The 17,072-nt window shown below is 37.9% G+C and overlaps 1 protein-coding gene across 1 annotated transcript; it reads right to left on the bottom strand.

Moving 5' to 3' along the window:
- Positions 1 to 2,784: 2,784 nt before the first annotated feature.
- On the bottom strand, positions 2,785 to 15,969 carry LOC131342997 (zinc metalloproteinase-disintegrin-like crotastatin). The gene is made up of 21 exons (XM_058374322.1): positions 15,817 to 15,969; positions 14,491 to 14,558; positions 14,323 to 14,399; positions 13,957 to 14,035; positions 13,757 to 13,833; positions 13,184 to 13,379; positions 12,893 to 12,955; positions 10,126 to 10,197; positions 9,536 to 9,705; positions 9,365 to 9,446; positions 9,147 to 9,277; positions 6,126 to 6,303; positions 5,924 to 6,013; positions 5,392 to 5,587; positions 5,197 to 5,302; positions 4,893 to 5,061; positions 4,718 to 4,798; positions 4,264 to 4,357; positions 4,058 to 4,157; positions 3,687 to 3,733; positions 2,785 to 3,512 (listed from the first exon to the last, which is right to left on the bottom strand). Exons 1-20 carry the CDS (start codon positions 15,884 to 15,886, stop codon positions 3,688 to 3,690), a joined length of 2,145 nt encoding a protein of 714 aa, XP_058230305.1. The 5' UTR covers positions 15,887 to 15,969; the 3' UTR covers positions 2,785 to 3,512; position 3,687.
- Positions 15,970 to 17,072: the final 1,103 nt, after the last annotated feature.

Below are 17,072 nucleotides of genomic sequence, written 5' to 3'. Positions count from 1 at the left end.
TTCAAACTCTGACCTCAAACTTGTCCCTTGATAGTTAGCTTCAGGGATGTCTTAAATCTTCTGTCCATTAGCATGTACAGAACAGGAATATCTGAATAGTAGACCAAATGTCAATATCAAGCCATATTTTGTTATTTGAGCTCACATAATTAAAGCTATCAGGATTAAAGATCAACATCAGATTATTAAAGAGCAGGATGTCACCCAGATGAAGACAAAAGAGTTCATCATGTCCTGAAAGACATCACTGACAAGCACCTGGAACACCGCCGGGTTGTCGGTCAGGCTGTTGGTCAGACCAGTAGGCATGTTGAACTCGGATCACAGATGCGTACCAGGTGATAAGCTTTTCTCAGGTCCAGCTTTGTGAAGATGCTGGTTCCCTAGAGTGACTTAAAATCTGAAGACATCAGTGGTAAAGGGTTTTTTATAGTGAAGGCTTTGAGGCCTCGGTAGTCAATGCAGGGACAAAGAGACTTGTCCTTTTTTCCACAAAGAAAACCCTGCTCCAGCAGAGAATAAAGATGGGCATATGATACCAGCTACATGTGACTCCTGTACGTATGTAGTCATCACCTGTCTCTCTGGTGTAGTGAGATAGTAAAGGCACCCATAAGGTAAGCAGAAATGAGGTCTTGACCTTACTAAAAACATGCTTGAAGTTGTGGTACCTTTGGGGCGCTGAGCTGATGTTAGGAGAAGGATCTTTCATTAAAGGGCCTTCTTGGTGGGGAACACAGGGCAAGACAATGAGAGTGGCAGGAGGCTCCCCAATCAAGAATGCTGCCGCTGACCCAGTCTACGTGAAGGTTGTGCTTGCTCAACCACGTGAAAGACAAGATCTGCATCTAGCATCTACCATCTGATGCAACTGGATGATAAAAAAAGAGAGCCACTCTTGGTAATAATAATAAACAAGGACTTGATACTGCACTGGGCCTGGTGCAGAAAGTTACCATTAAAGGCTTTTATACAGAGGGCTGATGAAAGAGTTTCTGTCTCGATCCCTAGCTGCTCCACCAGCCCTTCATCCATGAATTCAATTGAGTGAACCCTGAGTCACAAACACAGTGAATGTGTGAGCTTGGTTCCCCACTGAACTATGAGCTTGCAACAAGGGTTTGGGGTGGGGGGGGCTTGTTGTGTACATCTTGAGAAGATAAACAGAAATGGTACTCAAAGAAATATGATAGATTCAGGTCTAGACTGACTGAAACACACCTCAGGTTCTCAGATAGACTGGCTTGGGTGGACTTGCCTGGAACCTATAATACTCTTATGTTGTGGTGTTCATATACCCTTCCTATCAGCTCAAACTAGTCTAGCAATTCTCCTTTGTAATCAACTATTGTTATCAAACATAACTTTCACCCAGGGTAAGAGTTGAACCCACAGCCATAGTGATAAAAATGGAGACTTTTACTACTAAAGCTGCACATCCTCCTTTCTTCTGATCCTCTTTTAACCTGAGGCATGATTCATGCTGCCTGTCTCCACTGGTGTCTCATTTGAATGTGTATCTCACAGTTCCAGACTTGCCTCAGGTGGACCTTCAGCTTCGAATTGTCATGAATTTTCCTCTTTGTGTTTGTGGTGTGATGTGGAAGACAATCCTCTTTATGATTGAACCTTTTGATACTGGCACATTTTAAAATTCACAGCAGCTTCCACAACCCAAACTTCGCACTGTTTGCTAAAACACTAAATGGTCTGCTAGTAATATCACCGTTAAAAGACTTACATCAAATCACATCAACTCCATCATTTATTCTTTACCAATCAAAAGGAAATATTGTGCATATGTTCTCTTTGCTGCCATAGTTCAAAAATTGCATAGCTGATTAAAATGATAATAATAACAGGTAAAACGTCCAAGATCGTGTAAGGTCTTGTGAGTATAATTATGTTCACAGCATAGAGGAGGCAAGCCTTCAGTAACCATGACATGATGCAATCAGTGCTTGATTAGCAGGCTGAAGATGGTGAATAAGCAGCTTTCACTCATTTTAACCACAAGAAGGCTTTCTAAGATCATACTTTAGAAATTATTCCAGGGTGTGTTTCTCAGTTTGTCCACAAAAGGGCTCACTAATATCATCCTTTAGAAATTAGTCTGGGGTGTGTTTCTCATTTTGTCCACAATAAGGCTCCCTATTCTCATCCTTCATTAATCATACTGACATGTGCTACTCATTTTGTCTAATCTCATTCTACTTAAATCCAGGACATTTTGGTACATTTTGCATTGCATTTTTTTTCGACACACAAACAGATTTATTGGCACCCTTCCTAAAATAAAATAATAATAATAAAAAATCACATTCAGATATATTACACAAATAAATAAACACATATGCAGACACATCTCAAGTTTATTATATTCAGAGGTTTGTGGTAGTGGATAGGTGCATGCTTTAAGAATGAACCTCCTGGCAACCTGATGAGCAAAATTTGGGCCTGGAGGAAAACACTTGTCCTTAGAGGATGTCCACATGCTCAAACCTTTGAACTAGGAGACGCATAAAATATCTTGACTGGGAACATTCAGTTATGTTAGATGTGTTATTTTCATGAGAACATCTAACAAGACATTGAACAAATAAAGGAAGTTTTAAACTTTTATATGGGTATGCAGCCAGATATGAAGGTTTTTGGATAAGAAATCTTTTGCAGCATTAATTTTATCTGTAGCAACTGCATGGTTCTATCTATCTATCTATCTATCTATCTATCTATCTATCTATCTATCTATCTATCTATCTATATTTACCTGTGCATAACTCAGACAGTCATTAGTGTGGAGCTGTGGTGATCCTGTGGGGACTAAAATGTACTTTATGTGACACAACAAACTCACAGCATATTTGCTTCATAATTAGGGATGCAGCACAAGAGACAAACAATAAAATGTCAGAAGTATTATATTGGACATTTCAGTATATATTCAGTATATAGTTTATTTTCAATATATACAGGCAAAACAGTATTTTTTTCAATGTGTGTTTAAAAGAGACCTGAGAAGCGAGAACCGAGATCTGATACTGTATGAAACCTGAGAACAAAGAAGCAGAAACTTGCTCCAGGACCTAAACTGTAATATTATAGTGCAAGAAAACTGCGAGTAAAGAAGCAGAAATTTACTAGTGCACCTAAAGTGGAATGTACCGATGGCTATGTAATCTAAATTTTATTATAGAAAGCTCTATGCAAAAGAAAGCTACAGTATATATCGACTCGTACTAATGTACCAGATAAATTCATTAATGTATTAATTCATTCATTTACTCATGTTCAATTTCCTGGTCAGTGTGTCTATACACTGTGGATACAGCAAATTCACATTACAAGCCTGATATATAAACTATGTCCAATAGAAATAATTTTACAGCATCAGGGCTCTTCAAGTACTTTGAAAGTTTGTAAAAAACAAAAATGTAATCCAAATTCAGTGCAGGTTGTGTTTTGTGTGACTGTTCCCCGAAGACTGGATTTACAAATCTCCTGTAAGAGGCCTGGAAGAGAACAGTGTGTTAATGCAAAGATGAAATTCCTGACCAGGGCAGTCATATGATTGCTTTTACCCTTTTAAAGTCCAATTTACTAGTGAATCCATTTTCAAATGCTTGTCATGAACAAAGTGGCTTAATGTTCAGGAAAAAAAGTAAATAGAAAAAAAAAAGACTTACATTAGATGTTTACGGTAGACTTTTGAAAACGGTTTGCTCTTGCTGAACTAAAAGAAAAGTTTGTTATAAGCACACAGATCTGATAGAAGAACACTGAAATGATAGAAGGTGGATAATATATATATATATATATATATATATATATATATATATATATATATATATATATATATATATATATCTAGATTTCTAGTTTGAAGGAAATTTTTTTTTAATTTTTATTTAAAATTCATTTAATTTATTTATTAAAAGATTTATACGTTTATTATACAAATTCAAGTACAAGTTTCACAGGACCGTACAGAATTTACTCTGCTTTTGTAAAAGATATAATAAAATTGGTATCAACAAAAGGCTGTATTCCAGCTTACCTGCTCTGATTCTTCCTACATTTTATACAGTAGATGGCCACCCCGATTAAAACAGCCCCCAACAGGAGAAACACAGCCACAGCGATGCCTATCTGTGAACCTAAAATGCAGACAAGTGAAAGGTGCAGCGTTATTCCTTGTGCTCCTAAGTCGGCATTTCATTAAATTTTTTAATAAATGTGAGAAATTGAATTAAAAACATGTACTTGTATCTGTAGACTGAGATCTGCTGGCTAGCATCACACAGTTAGGTGGAAGCCAGTTAGGTGCACAGGTGCACTGCAGCTTATGATTACACACCTGAATAACACATGATTCCTCTCAGATCAGGAGAAAACATGACTTCTTATTGGCTTTGCTTTGAAAAGTTCAGCGCAAAAAAGGGCATTGTCTATCGGGCTAAAAGGCAAATGTTTGTGATTAAAGGTAATGGAAAGGTAATGGTCTAGATGTTATTGTCTCAAACATAAGTCTTGGACCATTATACTTGAGAATCTGTCAACCACAGAGGCTGTGATTTTTTATAATAATTGGAATGGGACGTAACCCAATTCTGAATACAAGAAACTTTCTCAGCATCAATACTTGACAAATCTTTTGAACTCACAGCCTCTGCCTTAGAATCTGGCCCATATTATATATGTCATGCTGAAAACTTACCCTGTTTTCACCGCACTTAGCTGTGCAGTTGGTTGCGTTGTAGGCGACATCTACACTCACACATTGGTTCTTACTACACACCTGGAAGTCCCAAGCTTGAATGAGTAAACTGAGCATTTACTTAAATGATAAAATGATGATTTACTGATCATCATTTTACTGAATGAAATCTTACCTTCGCTTCACCACACTTGGTCCCTGTGTCCACTTGACCAAAATCCTGGGTACTGTCGCTGTATAAAGTGGCTTTGCAGTTGCCCTGTGGGAGCGAGAACAGGATGTAGCGGCCATAGTTCGGGTTGGCCTGGCCTTTATCGCAGAAAAGCTTCCCACACATGACATCCCTAAGAGATTAAATGTGTTCAGGAGAATTGCTCAACGATTTATCAGTCTGTATTCGAAAAATGAGCTTTGAGATGTAGTGGTAAAAAAGGCTCATATATTGCTTTTGAAGGTATGACAATGCCGTAATGACTTACTGTTTCTGACACCCTAGATACCGGTTGTTGCTGGGTCGTGTACAATAAGCATATTCTAGTCCCCTTGTGTTCTGGTTGTAGCAGTTATCAACCCCTACAATGGCACCTGGCGAAGACCAAATCAGTAGAATTCATTTTTAATGCAGAGCCTTAAATACTTTTAATGCTTTATAAAACAGGAACCATGTCCAGTACCTGAACCCCACATTTTGATGCACTGCTCGGCCCGTTTTGGACACTGCCCATTGTAGCAGTAGCCAGTGCTGTCCTTGCAGGGCAAACCATTCAAAGTGAAAACATCCTCAGGGCATGAGCTTGAATTTCCTGTGCAATATTCAGGCAGGTCACACTCATCACGCATGGGACGACACAGCAAGGAGGCAGCAGCGATCTGTCCAAGAAGATTCAGTTCAAAAAAAGTGACACTGGACTGTGGGTGTATCTGTTTCTGGAAAAATACTGCATCGCAAAGTTTATCTGGATCAATTTTATCACCATTTTTAAAAAAGAAATATTTTTTCCCATTGGTTTATATCAGTGTACTGGTTTTAATAGGTAGAACCAGTTCATTTGCATCGACTTGAATGACAGATTCTCATAAACTAATGTCTAATAAAAATGGTTACAAATGTGGTGTTAATTGTCCTGTATTTAATCTTTGTGGAAAGTGTGTCTGGTATGAGCAAGTTTAGATCTTTAGGGTAACATGACAAACAGATTTTTTTACCTTACAGTTCTGACAACACTCTCCTTCTGCACACTTTGATCCCTTTGTGAGTTTACAAGTGGTGGCATTGCAGCACGGGTTGGTGCACTCCTACACACACACACACACACACACACACAATCTATTCAGTCAGATTGAATTTTGAAATGTTAATTCAACACACTCTAACACACAATGCTATAGCTTATAGGTTCGTGTTTACCAATGCAGGTCCACAGTCGCAGTCTTCTCCGGTCTCTCGGAAGCCGTTGCCACACACCGCAGGCTGGAGCAGGTCTTTGGCTTGCGGTTTATTGAGGAGACACTCAGGGCTCCGGGAGTTCAGGAACTGCTCATAGTTGCCCAGGCTGCAGGTGCTGAAGAGCTGTGGGATGTTGTAGCTACAGAAACAAAACAGAGCTCATGCAAGCACTCGTTCACTAATTATTAGGGCTGTCAGTCGATCAAAATTTTTAATCTAATTAATTACATGATGTGACGATTAATTAATCTAATTAATCACATTTAATCAAACATGAACATTGGTTGAGAAATTACCCCCAAAATGATCATTTAACCTCTTAAGACCCGAGCTTTAGTTGTTTTTTTTTATAGGTGTTTGGAGTTAGTTACACCTAATAAGTATAAAAATATAAGCACTGTCTTTGAACAGGAAATAGTTTTTGAAAAAAATTATGTCCTCATTTGAGGACACTGGGTTTATTTTACTGCATAAGAAAATAAAATTTGTACAGTAAACCGTGTATAACAAAGTATGTGCAAAAGCAATATTGCAAACAATGAAACACAAATAAAAGCCCTGTGATTACTCTACAGGTACATCTCAAAAAAATAGAATATCATGAAAAAGGTCAATATTTTTTGTCACTCAGTTCAGAAAGTGAAACCCATATATTATATAGATTCATTACACATAGAGTGAAATATTTCATTTATTTCTTGAAATTGTGATGATTATGGCGTACAGATAAGGAAAACCCAACATTCTGTGTCTCAGAGAATTAGAATATTGTGAAAAAGTTCAATACTGGAAAGTCATGGTGTTGCACCCTAATCAGCTAATTACCTCAAAACACCTGCAAAGGTTTCCTGAGCTTTTAAATGGTCTCTCAGTCTGGGTCAGTAGGCTACACAATCATGGGTAAAACATATCAACCTTTTTCATGATATTCTAATTTTTTAAGATGTACCTGTATAGTCCAAACTAGGAATGGTATTTTGTCCGTAAGAACAGTCTGCCAGATCTACTGCCCGGTGTGAAATGCTGCAAAACAGTTGCGTTTGGTTTGCAAGCATAGCAACACAATACATGTCACATACCCCGCAAAAGATTTGCCAGAGCAACACTGTTCTGCTGAACTGATTCTGATAAATCAGGTGTAAGATAAGCTTGATCACATAGCTGGTTTACACCAGGATCAGCATCATGACACTTAGATAAATCCTCCAACTCAGAGATCTCTCCTATTATTGCATTTAACAATCTTTCAGCTCCTGACAATGAAATATGCCCTAGAAATGTATCACAGAAGAAAAAAAAAAACCAAAGGAGACTATGTTTTACATGTGACTATGTAACTATGACATGTTTACTACATGAAAGAATTCTGTAAACTGTTGGTTTCTTCTCAAATCTTTCCTAGCTATGTGCTCTGACCTGAGCATGTTCACTTTGCAATTATACCATTATAAAGACCCAATGTCCTCAAACGAGTACTGTCTAATTAGAAGCATCTAATCTTGTTACTATTGATAAAACTTGTTAAATTTGTAAGCCACGTGAAACTTTAAATGTTACTAAGCATAAATAAACAAGTTTTGACCATAGACATTGATGATGTTTTGTACCAGTTCCACTGCATTACGTGTTGACTGAGATTCAAGCTATATTGTATCTCAATATAAACAGCCTATTTCAAACAAGCCTATTTATTTTCGAAAGTGCTGTAGTTCTTGACTATTTGAAATGCATCCATTAACCTTGTCTTCCACTATATTAACAGGCCTACAGTCCACAGAAATCCATTTAGCTATCGTATTTGCAAAGTTTTTCCGATGTAGACTTGCTAATTTTGTCGCGACTAGCCTCAGGCAGTGTGGTTTGGTGGAGCCTGTTGATTGTAGCAGATGGGGTTGTGCTAACTGTAGAGCTCGCTAAAACGTGCTTTGAGTTCATGTGGTATTTCAGGCTAGAACTGCTTCAATGGTATGCAAATTCCTTACTGCAGACAATGCAGTACTTTGGTTTGATCAGTGGCTCTATCTGGATGAGTTTTAAATTTACATTGTCCCTTCAGAGGGTAGATCTTTGTCGTGGTTTTGCATCATCACTACAGCTTACAGTGCTAAGATGATGTACAGGTCTGGCGCGGGGCGGGGCGTGACAGGGTGCGTTAACTGCATTAAAGTATTTTAATCACGTTATTTTTTCATTACTAATTAATTAAGTTAACGCGTTAAACTGACAGCCCTACTAATTATGTTAATTACATGATAAGTCACAAAATGTTGTTTGTGTCACTGCCATAACGTTCCATTTGACAAGAGGTCATATCGTGAGTACACATAAGCACATCAATACAACTGATGTACACCTACATAAATATTTATACAGTCTCAGAGAGCCATCAGTGCTGTAATCAGCTTTGAAGCCAGGAGATATTTTCTTTTGTTGTGTTATTACATGAGAACAGCATGACAGCTTGTGATGTGTGTCATCTGCATATATGAGCTTTTTTTAAATTTATTTATTTATTTATTTATTTATTTATTTATTTATTTATTTATTTATTTATTTATGCTTATTTAAGCATCTGACATTACTTACATTAGTTGCCTAAAAGCATTCACTTACATAAAATGTCTGGTAAATTTAGACCCATAAAAAAACACGACAGTAAAGTGTGTGTGTGTGTGTATGTGTGTGTATTTGATGCGGGATATTATATCATCCTGATCATTTGCTATTTTGAATTGTTGAATTAATAAATCGATGCCAATTGTAATACCAAATAATTGGAAGGTTCATTCATTATGTTATCCAAAGAAATTAAAAAAAAAAAAAAACAAAAAACCTTTAAATACCTCCTCTAAAGAAAAAAAATATGTTGAGGGACATTTAAAGGGATTTTGAGTTTTTCTTGTAACTGCATGTTAGCTACTTGAGCTCAACTTATTTATTTATGTTTTTTTTGCATTGCTGTTAATACACACAGCTTATTACCTCAGATAGGCAGCCATGATGCAGGTCTCCCCACTACATGCACATGAGTTGTTATCGTGGCTCATTCCAAAGTTATGTCCCATCTCATGTGCCAAAGTGGCACCTACAGCTATGGCTCGTGTGTTATGGTTCTGAGAGACATGACAGAGCACATGGACAGTGAACATCAGATATCCATATTAGATATTCATATTTTTTTAAATAAATATCCTCTTTACCTGGATGACTCCAGTAGAAGATTCTGTGCACAGGGTGCCGACGAACGCCAGGCCTACTGTTGCCCCATCAAAGTCGATTTCTCTGAAATAGCAACAGAAACCAAGTCATATGCTTTTTTTCTTCTTTAAATTCAACATTGTTTGCTTAGTTTAGTTCTATTTCATACTGACGTGATCAGATGAGCATTGTCATGCTTAATCCTCTTAATCAGATCTTCATTTCTCCACTTAGTAAATGCTTTCAGTGTGTCACTGGCAGGTGTAGTCACTGCAATCTTATCAGTATCAGTCCAAATGTCCAGACCGATCAGAGCGATAAAAGTGTTCAGTGGTTTATACACCTATCAAACAGTTAAATGGATGAATAACTTCTTAATTTCCAGGTAAATCTTCCTAGAAAATCTTTCCAATAGTTATCTTAAATCCAAACTTCTGATGGGTCAGATTCAAGGTTTATATTAAAGTGCTCGGTGTAATATTTCTGTATTTAATATGTAATGTTTTTATAGCAACAACTGAGACAGAGGCTCATATGGTGGACACTACATATAAAGGATGTAAACTGTGTGTTATTATTCAGTCTCAAGTGTCAGCTTAATGCAGGAGTAAGTTTATAGCTGCTGTAACATAAGTGATCACATGAACGTCTTACAATCATGTTCTTGACAGTGAACTCTTAGAGTAACATCTTAGAAGCTGCACCCTTTATCATCATATAAGGGTTTTATTAAATTTACTTAAACATGACGTCTGAAACTCACAACGTTAACAAAGTTGAGGATGTCGAAGATCTTCTGTCTCACTTTGGTGATGTTCTTGTCCAGCTTCACATACTATGTGAGAGCAAATCAAACATGTGGTTAGTCACAGACCCTTTTTGGCAAAGATAAAATTTTAATTTTTAAAGTCCAAAGACCTGTAGAGACATACTGTATTTTCCTTACTCTTGTCACTACATACCTTTCATATAAGCTTCCTTGTACTTACTGAACAATTAATTATAACTGTTGAATGATATGTTTATTCATTATGCTAAGTATGAAATAAATCAGAAGAGATATGTGTGGTCAGAAAACAGGTACAAACCAAGAATCCAAAACAGACTGTCAGCAGAGCAAACGAAACCAAAACACTATACAAAACACGCAAAACCAGATAACAAGGCTATGGTCAGAACATATGAAAATCAGGCACAATGAATCTAGGAACAGCATGGTAAGTAGTGTAATAGCAACAATACTTCGTGCTTAGTATAGTGTTAGTGTACGATTTAAACTCTCAGAACCCAGAAGTGAACTTAACCTGTATATATTTGGGCGACCCTCTGATGGTCGGGTAAACTGCAGGTGGCATTATTACAGAATCCCCCCTCCTAGGAACACTGCCTGGTGTTCTTCTACGGCCCGTCTCTGGGTTCTTGGTGTTGGGCAGTCAGGATATTCTCTGTGAAACTTGGCGGTGAGTGATGGGTTCTGGCATTAACACATGATCATTCTGGAAGGTAGTATCCCTCTCAGTTCACTAGATATTGGAGGTGGCCTCTCCTTTGAATCCAGAATCTTGTGCACCAGGTATGCTGGGGCTCCCTCAAAGTCTAATGGAGATGGGGGCTCATTTTTGACATGCATGGCCCCAGGGGCTGTGTGGCTTGAGGAGGGATATGTGAAATGATGGAGAGATATGGTAGGTGTGGGGAAGTTGAAGTTGTTAATTGACATGGTTACTTGAGTTTTAGATTTCTGGTGAAAAGCCATACCATTTGGCCAGGTTGGAATGGAAGGTGTGGACATCTCAGCCTAGCCATTAGCCTGTGGATGGTAGCTGACGTGAGCTCATATTGATGCTTTTTTGCTCACAGAAGGCCCTTCATATGCGGGAAGTGAAATGGGTTTTCCTGTCAGATACGATGTCCACCCGGAGGTCATAGACACGGAGCACGTGGAAAAGTGCCTTAACAGTGTTTATAATCATAAGGAGTCCCTTGAGGGGCACCAACCTGCAGGCCTTAGAGAAGTGGTCAGTGATCACAAGGATTGTGGTATGTCCATGGGAATGTGGGAGATCCACATCAAAATCAATTGCTAGATGTGAACATGTGTGTTTTGGAATTGGTAAGGGTTTTCAAAGACTTGCAAGCAGTTGATGTGGAGTCTTGCATTTGGCGCATATCAAGCAGGCCTTGACAAAGACTTCAACGTCAATGTGGTGGGCCAAGGAAAGCCAGCAAAAGGCATTCTGCACTAACATGATGGTCCTCTGGATGCACAGGATGTGTAGAACCATTGGATAGCTTGAGGGCGGAGGCTGGTTGGTACATAAAGTTTCATTCTGGCGGGCATTCTGGTGGCAATGCTTCCGTTTGCTGTGCTTGCTGCATTTCCTCCATGATGTCTCAATGGATAAGGGCATTGACTGTGGACGAGGGAAAGTATAGATTCTGGACTCAAGAGTTTGTGTATGGGGTCGTGGTGGTGAGAGAGGGCATTGCCCTTGCTGACCATGAAATTGAAACATGTAAAAACAGTGCCCACCTAGACTGTAAAGGGACGATACGTTTTGCCTTCCTTATATATTCCAGGTTTTTGTGGTCCATTACGGCCCACAGCCAATATTTAGATTATATCGCCACTCAAAGCAACAGAAGTGTCAATAAAGGTTTGTGAAACCCAGAAACCAACTCGTGTAACTCCTTGATTGTAGAGTGGGTAGGCCACTCCATCACCACCCTGTACTTTACTATTTATGTGACTAATCATTTACCCCAAGAAGGTTATCAAGTCCTGATGGAATTCACATTTTTCTCCTTTTATGTAGAGTTGGTGCTGCAGTAGATGGCAGAAGACAGACTGTACTTGGTTCATGTGGTCCTCAAAGGTCTTGAAGTAGATAAGATAAGAGATAAGATATTGTCAATGTAGATGATCACACAGTGGTTGACTAAGTTATTAAAAATTTCTTTCACAAAGTCCTGGAAGATGGCAGCGGCATTAGTCAGTCCATACACCATCACCAAGTACCTGTAGTGCCCCCTGGTGGTGTGGAAGGTGGTTTTCCACTCAATCTCTTCCCTTATCCAGATGAGGTTGTAAGTCGAGCTTTGTGAAGATACAGGCCTCAGGGAGTTGTTTGAGGATTGATGGGACAAGTGGGAGTATAGGACCATGTAGAGTTAAGTCCATGATAGTTGATTTATGGTCTCAGTCTGCCATCTTTCTTCTCAGCGACAGATGACAGGCATGGGCGGATGAACCAGGTGGCCAGGGCTTCTTCAATATAGTCCCCCATGGTTTAGATATTTGGTACAGAGAAAGGATAGATTCTCTTACATGATGCAGGGCTCTGCATGACAAAGGCAGTGGCGATGACAGAATAGGGACCATTGTGTGAGTTCTTTATGATGCCATGACAACCGAGGGTTATACTAGTGGAGCCATGGGAATTTGGTGAGGTTAAAGTGAGGTTATTATAAGAAAAACCAATGTGAAAAGTTCAATTTGCAGAAGATTCATGTGGCTGCTGATTACATACCATTCTGTTGTCCACTACAAGGAATACTTCATTGTATTTCTTTTGCTGGAACATTGTTTGTCCCTAAAAAACAGGAAAAACAAATGTTCTTGAAAATATTTCTTACAACTATCATTAAACAAATAGTTTATATGTTCCATATCTGGAGTACATTAGCCATGGTTCAGTTTTGACTTCTCCTCACTTCCAGGTTTTATTGACTATTGAAAGTTACCTCTTAGGTATTGAGACAATCTTTTGCCTGAGATCTTGAGGAACAGAAAATCTCTAAATTTAACTGATCTCACTTACTGACATGCGAGCTCTAGATTTGCCACGAGAAGAGCCTGGGAAGCCTTCAGGAAAAGGATACCAGGTAGTGTTGGTGACTCCACATACAGAAGGAGAATCAGTCACATCTTCATACTTCATCACCGCATGGTCACCATCAGTGTCTTCAGACAAAGGCTCGATGATAAACCTCTGTTCTGCAGTCTGGAAATATCCCCTGAAATGCATAAAAACTTTGGAGCTCTATAACCCTTTAAGGCTGCTAGATTTACCCTTCTTTGAAATACTAGCATTTCTTTCAGAAATGACTACAAGAGTAAAATCTCAAAATATATCAATTAATATTTTGAAAGTATGGAGCTGCTGAGCTAACATGATGATTTCTCTTCTTTTTTTTTTTTCTTTTTTTTTTTTTAGAAATACCCAAAAATTCAAATATTAGGGCCAGGAATTAAGCTGGCCATGACTTACATTTTTTGTGGCTGTGAATTATAAATGTTTTCATATCAGTCCAAATATATTAATTAAACTTGTTATATATTAAACTTGTTTTTTTTATATTTTTGTACAGCATTGAGAAGTTATTGGCTGTACCGTAATCCATCACAGGTGCTCACGCTGACCATTGAGTTCCTGTCATTCATGATCTTCCCCTGGTAGTAGCAGAGATCCTACACAAAAAAGAATTACTCATTTTCTTATTTTCCCAGAAATTGAAGCTGAATTATAAATGAAGCAAGCATAAACTCTGTGAAATAGCCATGTGAAAGTGAATTAAAGGAGAATCCACCCACCATTTTATCAGGTTTAGTTACGACTGGAGTCCCGTTGCTCAGGTAGTGAGTCTCAGTGTAGTCCTCAGTTATAAAATCACTGCAGAACCAAGGATTCATAGCATTAGATCAACTAGAAAGAACTTTTTTTTCTTTAAGTTTTGAATTACAAATTTGACAAATTACACACACAGACTTTTCCAAAAAGCCTATTTTTTTGTATTTTCCACAAATTTCATTCTAGAAAATTCATCCTCATGATTATCTCTTCATCTGATTACCTCTGAGGGGAAAAATAAAAACTTCTGTGAACTTTAAACAGCCTCCCCTGGCGTTCCACTCCCCTCAAACTCCCAGTGGTCACGAAATTAGAAAAGTAAAGCTTACGTGTTTTTCTCTAGATGCATTTCAATGTGTTTGCCGCTAAAATTCATGGCATATTTCACAGTATCAGGCCTGGTGGACTGGAAAAAGGAATATTACGCACATTATAAATACATTTATGACCAATTCTCATGAGAGATTCCCAAGATCGAATCATTCACTGACTCTTACCTCTAAAGATCTTTTATGAAGGTCATGGAGTCTGATTGGTCGAACCACCTCATAGAGGTCCAGTCCATCTAATGTACAAGAACCAGACATCAGAAAATATTATTTCACTTAACAACTGTGGTTATATAGAACAGGAAGTGTCCAAAAAAAGCTAGAAATCAGTTTTGTCCAGATGATACACACAGGACTGTGGCTTAATGACTTCAGTAAGCATTTTCCTCCTCATAGTGATGGTTGTGGTGAATCTTAAGAACTTCTTGCATGAGCTAAGAATACACTATTGATAGGACTCAATTATTAAGATATTTGAATTTAACTTTCTGATGGTTTCTGATTGATCACAAATTGTTGTCTAGTCTGTCATCCATTTTTTTTTATATTAATCCTGAGTTTACAAGATTTATTCATAGCTCCACTGAGTCAGAGACACTTAGTACAGATTGTACTGTTTGTAAAATGAATAAAAAAAGGGTCTCTCATGACCCTTGGTTTGGACCAAGTTTGAAATGACAAATTTGGATGAAAGTCACTCTTTGGCTCAGCAGTACTCTGGGTTTAGTAGAGTAGTTGAGTATAAAGTTATAAATCGTGAAATGCAAACACGAGACAATTCATACACTGGTGAACGTACCTTAGTCTAGTGATTTAATCTTTATGTAGAATCTGTGAAAGGTTTTCCTTGTTCTATTGTTTTCCCTCTAGTTACATGTGGCCTCAGTCTGGTAAATCAATAACAATCTTGTTTTCCTTCTGTTAATTAGTGCGGTTAATAAAGCCATAAGTACTAAAACTTCTTATCTGTGTTGTTCTGTATCTCCCGCTGTCATGCATCCACCAATCGGCTTGATCGTGTAGATTTATGATCGTGAGGTTTGGTTAAAACACTTGCAGTTAAATAGAACTCAGAAATCATTTGAATAGGAGACTACACTATAAATACACTATAACAAAAACAAACAAACAAACAAACAAACAAACAAACAAAAAACATCGCTCTGGCTGTGCTTCACGCCCTCTACTGATCTAGAGACACTTCCATGTATGCTGTTTGAGCCATTTTCACATTTTACTATTTGGAAAGTTGAAATATTTATTTGCTCTGGTTTATAAAATAGCCAGAAATATGTGATGCTCGAGCACGTGAGCAATCCATGAATACACTAGACATTTGAAACAATTTTCAACTCACTAATAAATCAAATTATGCTCACAACCAGCCCTGTTTTACCAATATACTGTACAGCTATAAGGCAAAAATGTTTAAATAAATCAGTGCAAATCACTTACTAAGAGAACTCGTAGTGAAGAGTGTATTGAATAACTTACCGGAGTGGATAGATGAGACTAAAAACACAAAGCTCCACAGCAGGAGATGATCAGCTGTTATCCTCAGCATTCTTACGCTTTTTTGGGTATGAAGAGAATGCTACCTGAGCCCGGCTCGGCACATTCATAGAGAAGGAGGAATGAGTAGCAGTCTTGTTCTAACATGTCGCCGACAGAGTGAGACGTGCTGCACGCTGTGACAGATCTACTGATGTAAACACCATAACACCATGGATTGGGCATATTTTAACATATTTCGTAACTTCTTTAACTTATGGACCATATTTAAATTATTGTTCTTATTAATAACTTTTTGTTTCTATGTTTAAAAGCAATTAAGTTAAAAGCATGTTTTTATTTAACGAAAAACAACACATCATGGTTCATATGTATTATGTTTATGGGAAATTTCAGGACAGAGGTTTTTCCTTTTCAGCTTGCTTGCTGAAACAATAAAGATGCTGTAACGGACATGAAAGAAAAAGAAACTTGCTTCCTGGACTTTCCATGTAACTATAAATGGATAAACAAAATCCTATGTTGTATGTTAAGGATTTTATTTGCAGATTACTGGGGTTGTAAGAGGAACAGAGCAGATAGTCACCTCTGGGGCAGGATTTCTAATGGTTTCACCATCACTGATTAATTCCCGTAAAATATTGCTGCTCTTCAGTGCTAACTTACAGTATTGCTGAGTCAGAAAGGGATTCTCTGTGAGTTAATAGACTCTTACATTTTAATGTTCACCCACTAAAGTTGCATTTTTCTTTCTGGGGCAGAGCAAAAGGAAAATGAAAAGGCAGCTTTGTGTCCTCTGCCATGTCCATGCATGTGTCCATGCACTCAGTGTTATTGCACAACCATGTCTTGATAACTATACAGTATCCTCTTTCTGTCCATGTCCTCGATTCTCTCTCTATAACCTCACCATAACACCATGTGGATAACGTTTTTAAACTGGAAGTTTGTTTTTTCTTCATGGAGTTTTTAAACTATGGATATTTTCAGCATCTCAACCTTTTAACTGCTTCTCTGACCTCTAACTAATCACACCATGAATGGCTTCAGGAATATCTTAAATCTTCTGTTTATTAACATTTGCAGAGTAGGAATATGTGACTAGTAGACTAAATGGCAACACCAAGCTGTATTTTGTTATTTGAGCTTGCATGATTAAAGCTAGAACCATATCCCTGGGGCTAAGAGTGATCTCTCCCATGCGGCTAAAATAGTCTGGATCCATTTCAGGTATGTAT

Source organism: Hemibagrus wyckioides, linkage group LG22 (assembly GCF_019097595.1).
Source record: "Hemibagrus wyckioides isolate EC202008001 linkage group LG22, SWU_Hwy_1.0, whole genome shotgun sequence".
NCBI classification, from domain to species: domain Eukaryota; kingdom Metazoa; phylum Chordata; class Actinopteri; order Siluriformes; family Bagridae; genus Hemibagrus; species Hemibagrus wyckioides.
Note: the sequence above shows the minus strand (reverse complement) of the source record. Positions and strands in the feature narration are given on the sequence as shown.